The sequence below is a fragment of the Gekko japonicus genome, unplaced genomic scaffold (genome assembly GCF_001447785.1).
Source record: "Gekko japonicus isolate JY-2015 unplaced genomic scaffold, Gekko_japonicus_V1.1 scaffold1568, whole genome shotgun sequence".
In the NCBI taxonomy this organism is placed as follows: domain Eukaryota; kingdom Metazoa; phylum Chordata; class Lepidosauria; order Squamata; family Gekkonidae; genus Gekko; species Gekko japonicus.
In genome coordinates, this window is record NW_015165290.1 from 517,916 (window position 1) to 529,984 (window position 12,069).

The following is a 12,069-nucleotide window of genomic DNA, read 5'->3' on the forward strand; positions in this document are numbered from 1 at the left end:
TTGGGCCACCTAAGCTTAAATACTTGAGAAGCCTTGAATCTGAAACACCTATGATATAAACTCTCTGTTAACCTTTAAAATCCATCTTGGTACAAAGCATAATCATTCTGTAGTACTAACTATTAACATTTTTTAAAAACCCTGGATCTTGTAACAGTATTCTAAGTATAAAATTAACAAGTTGCAGACAGGTCAAAAGCATAATAGTCATGACACACCGTATTAAACTGGAGTTATTACAGCTTCTCTTGGGCTCTCCCTGTGGACTTTAAGGAGGCGTCTGGTTGGCAACTGTGAAAAGCAGGATGCTGGATGAAGACAGGTGACCACTGGTCTGATCCAGCAGAGCTCTCTTTGTTTTTAGAAATGTGCCCTTCTCATTTTAAGCAGCAGCACTTCCAAGCTTGCTCTTCCATACAATGACCTAACCTTAAACAGGTGTACTGCCCATGCTAGGTCTCTTTGGGCAAAGCCCTTCTTATCAACAAGGCATGACTCACTTGAAGGATGGCCAGATGGTCACACCTTATGGCTTTCTTTCTCAGTCAGAGATACATTCACCAGAGCTAAAATAATGATTTTTACATCTGTGTATTTACCGTACTTGAATAACTTGTAATAATGGAGGCAACCAAAAGGCCATCTGACCCAATCTTTTATACAACAGACTACTTTATCTAAAAGCACTCCATAGATAACCACAATAGATACTCCTCCTCACTGCAGTACCAGCAAGAAAAATAGCCTGAGGTGTCTTTAACTTGCTTACTCCCTTTAAAGCCCCGCATATGCATGTTTCACTAATCTTCACACTGAACCATAGGTTATGTAGTCTTATAGTTGCATGTATATGTAATCATGAACATGTGTGTTTTGCTTACAAGGAGGAAGAGGTTTTGCTGTAAAAGGATTCCCTGTATCAATATTCTCAGTATGGAGAGAATACAGCCATTTTTGTATGAGCATATTTTTTGTGAAAATTAAAATGATTTGGAGGGAAATCATTACAAGAATTTAGCCATCATAAAAAATATGTAATGTGCAAGCTGTATGCATTTTTCTAGCCCTCAGCACAAGATATCCCCCCAAAGCAAATTGTCTTTCCCATTGTAACCTATTCTTGTGAGATTCAACAGTCTATGGATTCTCCTCTCCCAAAAATGATCTCAAAAATATCATTTCTGTTGGTTCATAGGGATTATATACACACATGCACACCATTTTGGAATTGTGCATAATATGGGGACTGGGTTTGCTTGAAGGTTCTAACTGTTCTGGCCCTGACTCCTAAATGGGTCATGACTGGAATGTTTCTGCTTTGTTCAGGAGTATGAGTATACATTACAGCAACAAACACATTGCCACAATACAATCTACCCCTATGGTTCACCTGAATCCAGGAAGGTTATATCAAACACATAGGACCTGCCAAGATGTTACAGCCAATAAGAAAGCAGCATTTCAAAGGAGTTATACAATTACAAAGAGTAACTTCCTTATGAGGCGCACCAGATTCCTGGTTCTTCTTCATCCTGTCCTGTCTGCTTCACACTAGGGTTGTATGAAAAAGCCTCTCTTAAAGCCCCTTGTTAAAATAGATGACCTCAACGCTGGAGTTTTTCTCTCTGATCTGAGCTTGGAGTTCAGGTTCCAGGCGACTCACCTTCATTGAGCTGCAAAAGGAAGGACAAATTATGCCTTGTTTCTAGCCCAGTCCTGAAGCCCCTCACTAGCACAATCCCAACTGAAGTAACACCCAGAAGCTATAATGGAAGCTGTGAGCAGTGAGCATTGCACCTCTTGATAAACAGTGGGAACTTGGAAGAAAGAAAAAGCATTTATGATTATAAGATCTGATGCGAAAGATTATTATACATGTAGCCTAGAGATTCTTCAAAGACCCTCATCCAACCTTTTCCTTACTAGGAAATGACGACAGAATTCTAATTCTAAACAGGGAGAACTGCCTGGTGTCATAATTTCTATCACTCAGGTGCCAGACTAAATCCATCTTCTTGACACAGCCTTTAATAATGATTATCTTTCAGGGTTTTGTTTTCACTGCTACTGATCTTTGAAATGCACTCAGTGGACTGATGTATTCTCATATATAGTAAGTTGCCTTGAAGACTGAATAATGGAAAGTATGTATTTTAAAATAAACAACACAGCCATGAAAGTTGCTAAATAAATGACATAGCAATTATTATCACTGTTATTGTCATTCTTATCATTGTTCATTTGGTAACACCATCTTATAGGAAAACTGGAGCCTCACAGGAGGTATCTGCAAAGCCAAATCATACAAGAGTACTCCGTGTCTTCATAAAAGTGAAGAAACAGAGTCAGTGTATGGTATAGTGGTTAGACTGCCAGGTTCTGATGCGGGAGACCTAGTTTCAGAACCACATGCAGCCATGCACCTGAGAGACATTGGGCCAGTCACTTTTTCTCAGCCCAACCTACCTCACAGGGTTTTGTGAGGATTAAAAAAGGGAGGGACATTGCCTTGAGCTCCTTGGAAAAGGGCAGGATAAAAATGTGAGAGACGCAGAATAAATTATGCACAAAAGCAAACACAGACATATGTTTTACTTGCATAATTTTAAGGTATTTAGCATTTCCTGGTGCAGAATTTGGGTTACCTTGATGACCAATCTGGATTAAAAACAACAACACTGCAAAGTACACACAGTCCTGGATGAGGCTCTTTTATAGATATGTCAGATGGGTAATAAAACAAATTTTCAAGTGTGGAAAATGTGAGCCAGTTGCCAAGCTGGACCCACAGTACTCAGTTGCCTGCACCTGTTATATTACTGAGCACTAGTTGACAACCTGAAATTCCACTCCTGTGCCATGTACCATCTCCACGTCACCCTGTCCTTGTAGCTGTTAGACCACTCACTGTGAAACAAAAACCATGACAAAGGCATGGTGGTTTTCTGGTTCCTCTTGACATTACAAGAGGATGCTGCTTGCTACATTGGAGGCAAACGTCCATCCAGGGATGCAGAGGAAATTAACCCGTTAGAAAAGCTTTAACTGCCTGTATTGGGATAAGACATTTGCAACCTATATCCTAGATATCAATTTTCCTATAGAAAATATATTTCTAGTAAAGCTTCCTGAACTAACACCTACTTAAAAGGATCAGAGGACATAACATGCTAAACACGTGGCAGGAGTGCTCACCTTTTCTGTGGGAAGAGTGCACAGCAAAGAGGCGTAGCAAACACCAAGCTGTAGAAGAAGAGATTAAAAACAGGAGATATCATTTCTAGTTGCCATTTCTAACTTAGGAAGCTCCTGACTCTCTGGGGAATATGAACCTTATCAGCCACAGGAGACAAAGCCGTATATGGGTATCTTGTATCCCAATCAAGTCTTCTTTCCAGTCCAACGTGCTTTTTTGGGCTCTTACTCTCCTGTGCTGGAGTGGTGATCTTGTCAAATTTGAGGGTTGAATAGCTCCATGGCACCAAAGTTGTCACCATTACAGGTAAGTATGGTCCCTGCCACACGGCAGGGAAAACACTGGCCAAAGTGCGGCTTTTAAAAGCCACACCAAAAAAGAGACGCTGCAGCGGGATCCCACGATCTCCTGAGCCGCGGCACCATTGCTCCCCGGCACGATCAGATGCCGGGGAGGAAGAGACGATTGGGAGGGGGAGGCTACCGAACTGCGCATGCTCGCGCATGCGCAGTACGGCCGGGGGCTGGGGATGCGCCGGCGGAAAGACGCGCCAGCGATCCCACGGCCAGCAGTGATGCAGCCTTTTTTGCTGCGGGGTTTGGCCGGGAAGGGCGGATTGGGAACGGGCGCAGCACGATTCCCAGATGTTGCTGTGGGATCACGCCCGTTTGCTGCGGCCCCGATCCGTCCCTCTCCCGGCCCAAAACCTCTCGTGTGAACAGGGCCTATGTAGATCATGCTGCAGCAAAATGGGTCTTGGTGGTGTCACACCAAAGTTAAAATGTGGTTGGGGCACAGTTTGGCCAGTCATGCAGAAGGGCCTAAATTGAGATACCGAGAACTGAAAATACCAGTATTCAAAAGTGTCCTTTGACTCTTAAACAGATAAGAACTGTCCTCCTGCACAATCACAGAAAATTCATAATGGCTACCACAGAAAACCCAGAAACCTGATGCAAGGCTAGTACCAGGGGTCAGCCTGTAGGGCACTCGTCAAGGCCCATGTCTTAGCAGGGGTCCCACTGCCAACCCTTGGTGACCTTGGCCTGCTGCTTCTTCTCTTGGCCTTCCCCTCTTTGTGTGAGTGAACAGTGACAGGACTGAGAATGGGACATTCCCTCCCTATGAGCAACTGTGGCAACTGATGAAAGCAGCAAGAAGGTGGGCCCAATCCAGGAAGCAGGGGGCACTGATGAAACCTTGCTCAAGCCGCTGCCCCCATGCATGCACACAACTCTTACAGCCATACCCTGAGGAGTAGGGACCCATCACCACGCAACCAAAGTGATATCTGCATCATGCCCACAATCTTTCTACTTTTGGTCTTGCTAGCCATGTGGTCTTTGGCTGTGTTCAAAATCCATGCCCATACTGCCCATCTTATCTGCAAGCCCATGAGCTGCTTTTGAAAATCCTCACAGCCTCTTATCTCCTTCAGATAAGAAACAATCCTACTTGCACCACAGAGAGAGGGAGAAAGAGTTTGCTTACCACAGACCCACCAGTCCAACCTGCAAAGGAGCATTCATCCAGGGGTACCGCTGAAGAGAAACACAAGGGAGATGTTTATGCTCACAGTGGTTCTGGTTTGTGATTTTTAGAGATGCAAGTGTTCGTGTAGCAAGAATGTTAATATGTTTCTTGGGGAGACTTTTTCTGAGCCTGATCTCCTAGAATGACCAGAAGAAAGTCTACTTGGTACTTTCAGGCACTGTTAACCTCCATGGCGAAACTGTGTTAAAGAGCCCTATGGTAGTCTCACATCATCCATTTATTTGAGTTAGTTGTTCAGATGTCCTTTAATGAAGAGATCAATATTACTGTGATCTTCTGCGAAGGACTTTTCTGCTCAAAACCAGAACCCTTCAGACAGGAAGAAAATTAAGCTGCTTCCACACAGATTATTTGCTCTGTCCCAGCTCTCAGACTTCAGTGGGGTGGGGGGAACTGAATATTGACGTAACATAACTTCCGTCACCGTCCATGATTGTCACCCCCCTTTTCCTGAAGTTTCCAGAACATCCTTTGATCTGATGCTTCTGGAAACATCAGAGCCAAAATGTCCCCCCACATGTGGATGGGAGGTGCAGATTTCTAAACCTCCCTACCCACAGCTGGTGCCATTTCCCCCTCACATCCTTGCACACCTCCATTCCTCCTGCCACTAGAGGGATTTTTGCCTTTTTAAAATAAGTAGTAGGTAAATTGCTGTTAACACTCCCATACCTACTACCAAAACTACTCCAAAAGTCCCACACTGGTGGGGAAACTAGAGATTTGCCCTGTCTGGCCCACATGTGGAACAGCCCCCAGCTATTGACAATCTGTGGTGATCTACTTAGCAGTAAATACTTGGAAGGTGATAGAGACACAAAAGACATTAAAAGACATCCCAACTTGGCATACAAGAAAAGGGAAGCTTAGTAAAGGCCTGCACAAATGTACATCCCACTAGTGATTAAGTCAAGAGATTAGAAAATATCATTAAGGTTTTTGGATATTCACAGGGTGCATCCCACACAAGTGAATAGGGGAAGTGTTAGTATGTAATCCTATACACATGCCACATTAAATCTCATAGTGGCCTCAGATACCGTGAGGTAAACATGATGTTTGTTACAATATGGTTTTGTTTCCTTTTTACCTCAGATTCTCTGCCTGCAAAATAGGAAGAAAGCCACCCTTTAGCAAAAGATTTTTTGTTGTTTACACCAGTTTGACCAATCCCAGTGTTTCAAAGACAGAAGCCAACACTCTTTACAAAAAAATACACTTCTTCTACTGATTCACATTTGTAATGGTAGCATTGTTGTGACACAACAGCAAACAGAAAAAACAAACACTGGCTCTATAGTCTAAAACAGCAAAGCAAAAAATGTGGTCAGGGAAGCTTACAGGCGTGGGATGAAAAACTAGGAGGTCTGTGAGTTCAAATAAGACACAGAAGAACTTACCTTCAAAAAAGCTCTCTTCTCTAGTGCGTGCATGATCACAGGAGGTATGGCTGTGCAGAAGGAAAGGGAAAAGTGGTATGAAATGTATTCCCCCACCTGGTTGTCTCCCCAAGGAAGACAGAAAGAGAGATCTGTATTTCTGATTTCATCCAGACTTTTTTTTGTTTTCACTTAGTGCTCTATCTAATGCCTCATCTGGCATCAGCTGTACCCTTTGATGAATGGAGTAAGTTTTTTTTTTAAATCTTGTTTATTAATGTGTAACACTCTGGCAGGGGAGGCAGGCTCACTCCTGAGAGGCCACACAGACCACATGGGGAATGGAGTAAGTTTTGGAGTTCTTTTTGCCTTACTAAAAGCCTGGAGAGAATTTCTAAATTAAAAAAATGCCAACAAATCAGGGTCCCCAGATGATAGCTTACAGATTCCTAGCTTTTCATATTCAAGGCTTTTTGATGCCTGGTATGACCACGGAAACGTCTCTGGACAGCGCTGGCTCTTCGGCTTGGAAACGGAGATGAGCACCGCATCCCTAGAGTCGGATTCGACTGGCTTTCAAGCAAGGGAAACCTTTACCTATGTGATAATAGCACGGAACTAGATGGTATAATATAGATTATATACGATAGCATTTTTTACCTGATAGCATTTTTACCACAAACATCTTTAGTATTTCACAGCCTTTGATTGATAACATTGTATTGGACAATTCAAAAGCACGAGATTTCATATCTGATGCCTACCAAAATCAAAAACATTCAGGAGATGCTAGCAAGTCAAACTGCAATGTTCCCATTCAAATGGAACATTCAAACATTGCCTCAAAATATCTCATTCAAAACCTTGACCAGTAAAATTGGAAATATTTAAAATTTGAAAAATGTGTTTTGGCACAAACCATGGGCAACAGCCCATGTGGAAACCACTTACCCATGGCAGGTGCAGCCATGCCAATACGGGACACCACAACCTGCATGATCGCTTGCTGAGCTGCCTTCTTGGACTCACCCAGCCGGTTCCCATTCTCATCTAAAATGGGGATGCCAAACTTTAACTCCCTGTAGAAATGGTTCAGAAAAAAAACACAGACCTTTAATGTCATTTTTTCTCGTGCCAGAAAAGTCTTCTGAGAGCCAGCTGTCCATTCTTCCAGTCTTTCTGGAGCACAGCTATACATTATGTGTAATTCCATGATTTACCCATGAACGTTCTGCCATGGAGCTAAAAGCAGCAATAATTGAATAACATAGCCCCACACCCCAAATCAGGACCGAGGTTTTAAGCCATGTCTGCTGGTTGGTTTCACAAATAAGATGGCCAGGACTAGTATAGTGCAGGACAATCATGCAATACCACCACACCTGGCTACACACACCATTCACTTAGAGCCAGCACCACACCCAACTCCGCTCCAGATGTTTGGACAAGGGGGGGAATGTCACACCAGCATGTCTAAAATACACAGTGGAGTCCTCTGAACATGCACTGGGACCAAGCAAACTGACAGGTGAACACACAGCCTTACAGCGCTATCCCAAGAGAAGTTACGCCCTTCTAAGCTCATTGACTTCAAAGAGGAAAGACACTCTTTGCTACTGCGCTTTTAAGCCGACATGGTGCAGTTTTAAAAATGTTGTATAACTGTAAGAAACTGCCAAAAGCTTGACATCGTGGAGCAGTGTCCCTATCACACTCTCGGCTCAATACAGAACACCATCTTACCTCTGTCTCATCAATGGGATGTTGATGCAGTTAGCAGCTGCCACTGCAGCAAAAGGCACATAGCGTCCAATGATTGGTGGCAAATGCTTCCAAGGAGGAAGGTTTAAGAATGAGAAAGAGAGATCCATATTACAAACTGAATCAGTAATGGAGGCAAACAGAATTACATTTTGCAAATATGCAGACCCCTCAGCAATCAAGAATTGACTTTCATCTTTGCCACTGATTGCCTGTGCAACTCTGAAGAAGTCTCTTCATCTCTTCTGACGGCAGTTCTCTCATCGATAAAATAAGCCTCAGCCCTAGTCCTCCTGCCATGCCAGATCCAGTATAAACTAATTCATCCATGCTACTAGACCACATGCAGGAAGGAAGGATTGAAAGTCTTGGCTTGCTCTATGGATATGTAAAGGAATTCTGTTATAAGCTTCTACAGAGGAGGAGAAGGAGAAGGAGAAGGAGAAGGAGAAGAGATTGAATTTATACCCTGCCCTTCACTACCCAAAGGATTCTCAGAGCGGCTTACAAACTCCTTTCCCTTCCCCTCCCCACAACAGACACCCTGTGAGGTAGGTGGGGCTAAGAGAACTCTTGACAGAAACTGCTCTTTTTCAAGAACAGCTCTTATCAGGACTACGGCTTGCCCAAGGTCATCCAACCAGGTGCATGTGGAGGAGTGGGGAATAAAACCCGGTTCTCCCAGATTAGAGTCTGCACACATAACCAGTACACCAAACAAGGTTGCATACTTCAAAACTTACATCCACTCATCAAAGAAGGACCCCATTTACTGAAATAAATAGAGCTTGCACCGTTACACCACTTAGCAGATTAAGTGGTGATACAACAAGGATTGTTGTCAGGGAGGCAATATTTCTAATAACGCAGCAAGGCTACCTAATCGCAGAGAAATCTCCTTCCAATTGTGCCTTAATCCTGCAATGAGAATGCCACTCTGTGGCAGGGCAGGCGGAGCCGGTCGGTTCCTTACCTTAGTGAGGGACTTGAGTCCCAGTGCCGTCACTACAGCTCCAGTAGTAGCGCTGATGTAAGCAGTGCCCAGCTGGCTGGAAGGGAAGTAGGCCAGCTTAGCAAGCCTAAAACATTTCTAGCAACAGAAATAACTTTATCTTGTTCAGCCCTACTCCTGGGAAATACCAGGAGTCTGTTAGTGGAACACATCCTTACCCCCTACCGCCACCCCTCCCTCAGGGCTCCCAAGTACTTACCTTAATTCGGCGGGGGATGTATAGTTCTTCGCGGGACCATTCCCGCGGGGAAAACACAGGCGCTGCACTATTCCGTCGCCCAGACGTGACGTAGGCACGTAACTGGGCGACACTCTTGCAATGGGGCTGGAAACTCGATGGTACCATCGAGTTTCCAGTCCCATTACCAGAGCGTCGCCCAGCTACGTGCCTATGTCACGGCTGGGCGACGGAATAGTGCAGCGCCTGTGTTCCAAGCAAGAATCTGCCGGCGGGGAAGCATGTGTCCCCCGCCGGATCATAGGTAGTTACTTGGGAACCCTACCCTCCCTTGAGGATGAGTAGCCACACCCTTCCTAGCACCACCAGCTCCCTCCACCTGTTCCTCTCATATCTTTTCTCTCTGGCCTCTGCACACTGCCCTTTTGCCCCCTTGGGCCCAGCACTACTTTCTAATTCGCGTTCCACTGCCATGGCTCCCCATAACCTCCTTTGCCCAACTCTCAGCTCTGAGGGCACGAACCCCAGAATTATTTTGCTTATCTGAGGCTGCGTTCACACGCGCCTTTAGATCCAACATGGCTGCGAGTGCCTGATGGATCTAAAGGGTGCAATCGGACAGGAGCATCTGGGAAGCGTCCCACAGTTGTCAGCAACCTGTGCTGCTCCACCACAGAAGCGGAGTTAAAAGACACTGGGGAAAGTCCAGCTCTAACGGGTTCAGAAAGGCCATGGATAGACTTTCACATGTCTGATTGCGCAAGCACGCTCTCGTGCCGTCGGGATGGTCTAATTATGCCATCCAAGCTCAGTGCCGTTCCCCTCCCCCCCTTTGCAGTATGTGCATCATCACATACTCCATAGGGAGCCCTCAGTGTGGAGGGGCAATTCCCCATTTATGCGCATGGGAAACAAATGGCCAAAACCAATATGACTCACCCGCAGTCGCGTCTGATCACACAGTGACAGGCTGTACCTGCAGCTACAAAGGGATGCGTACTCTCACAACTGCATGTCAAATTCCTCCAGAGGAAATAGCCTCCCTTCCCCTCTGCTTCAACTGGCGCGTGTGACCACAGCCAAAGACACATGACTGCCTCAGACAAAATCAGACCACTGGTTTATCAAGGTCAGTATTGTCTGACAGAGAATGGCTCTCCAGGGTTTTTCACATCCCCTGCCGCCTGATCCTTTTTACTGAAGATGCCAGGGACTGAACCTTGGAGCATCTACTTGCAAAGCTGATGCTCCGCTAGTGAGCCACAGTTCTTCTCTGCACCTAACCAAACAAGCAAAACCCAATTTCATAGTGCCTGGGCTCGCCTCTGGGCTATATGAAACAATCACAAATCTCTGAGGATGTGCAGAATAACTGACGTTCCCATCCACAGCCTTCTGAGGTTAGGTACCAGGGCATTCTGGGTCAGACAGTATGCCTCCCAGGCAAACATGAATCCTAAAATAGTCTTCAAAGCCACTGAGGTGCTTGTGTTTGTTCCCCATGGGCAGGACTCAAGTTGCTTCTTACTTGACAGTGATGGGAGCATCTCCACTCCGATTGGTATAGTTGACAATGGCGTTAAATGACTGGTTCACCCATTGCCAGAATAACACAGCAGGTGTTGTTCTGCAAGAAAAGAGAAAGTTAAGGATTCACACAGACCCATGGAGACAAAAAGAAAGGCAGCTGTCACAGAGACTATTCAGTGTGTGCTTGCCCCAACCCACTCACATTCTCATTGTTGCATACTTGTGTTCTCATACATTCTCGGCTTTGCATTTGCACAAGTCTGAAGACACTCCAAGTCTAATACTTGTTCCTCCATATATTCCCGTTTCTACACTCTCCCGGCTCTGGGAACACACGTGTAGCACAGTAGTTATGATATCACTAACCTCTTCTTGCTAAGTTTTCAAGCTAATCGAGCGTTCAAGCACTTTTCAACTGGCAATGAACTGTGTTTGCTTAAAGTTACTTTCATCTTGGACAGATAACTGAAGCAGTTACAGAAAAGTTAGATTACTTGCTTTTTAATAGCAGTTAAGAGCTGAGATTGGCCTCCTAATCTTGCTATATCAGGTGTAACTCATATGCTCCTGCTGATTGGCTTATATGCACTTGTGTTGATTAAAGATAACACTTCTATAAATATTCACTACTGTGACAAGCAAATCAGATTTCTCTGGTTCGAAGTCTCAGAAGAAGACTAGGTGAGATTTTTCTAGGAGTGTAACCTGGGTTTTTTTGATAATCCCTAATAGAAGTGTGGCAAAAGGCAAAACCTGATTTGCTTTTTGAACTGTTACCTGCTATAATATGATTAAGCAATGCTAGGAACTTTGATAATTTTAGTATTTATCTTCACAGTAATTTTATAGGGTTATGTGACAGACTGTACTTTTAAAAGCTTAGAAGTGCTGTATAAACAGAAAAAAAGGATTGTGAAGGGTTAACTCTTCACAGAGCCAGAGAGCCTTAAGTGACAGGCTGTTCCAAGAGATCTGATTGGTTAGCATCAGATGAGCAGAGAAAGACTTCTGAACTGGATGCTGAGGAGAATTCAGTCTGGCTGTTTTTGTAGCAGGAACTCCTTTGCATATTAGGCAACACACCCCTAATGTAGCCAATCCTTGAAGAGCTTACAGAACTCTTCTTACAGGGGCTACTGTAAGCTCTTGGAGGATTGGCCACATTAGGGGTGTGTCACCTAATATGCAAAGGAGTTCCTGCTACAAAAAGAGCCCTGGCCCCTAGCTGAGAAGAGTTGAGTACTGACAGGTTCGGAACTCCCCCCAGACTCAGAGTAGTTTAACAACAAATGGGAGAACTGGGGGGAAGTTGGCAAGGACGAGTGAGTAGTTAGACAGAGACTCCCATTTGGGCCAAGGAAAAAGGATACATATTCTAGAGGGAGAAGAAAATTCCCTCCCCAGTCAAACAGGGAGTTAGCTCTGAAGAGTGCAGAGATCCCTGGTCTGGTGTAGTTAG

At 44.6% G+C, this 12,069-nt stretch overlaps 1 protein-coding gene across 1 annotated transcript in view; it reads right to left on the minus strand.

Moving 5' to 3' along the window:
- Positions 1-256: 256 nt before the first annotated feature.
- The window catches only part of SFXN3 (sideroflexin 3), a 29,672-nt gene continuing 17,859 nt past the window's right edge, over positions 257-12,069 (minus strand). The window contains exons 4-11 of the mRNA XM_015410346.1: positions 10,609-10,707; positions 8,864-8,939; positions 7,873-7,958; positions 7,081-7,208; positions 6,151-6,200; positions 4,688-4,737; positions 3,196-3,243; positions 257-1,673 (exon numbers count right to left, since the gene is read on the minus strand). Coding sequence (XP_015265832.1) covers positions 1,577-1,673; positions 3,196-3,243; positions 4,688-4,737; positions 6,151-6,200; positions 7,081-7,208; positions 7,873-7,958; positions 8,864-8,939; positions 10,609-10,707 — 634 coding nt within the window. The 3' untranslated portion in view covers positions 257-1,576. The remainder of the gene's footprint in view (positions 1,674-3,195; positions 3,244-4,687; positions 4,738-6,150; positions 6,201-7,080; positions 7,209-7,872; positions 7,959-8,863; positions 8,940-10,608; positions 10,708-12,069) is intronic.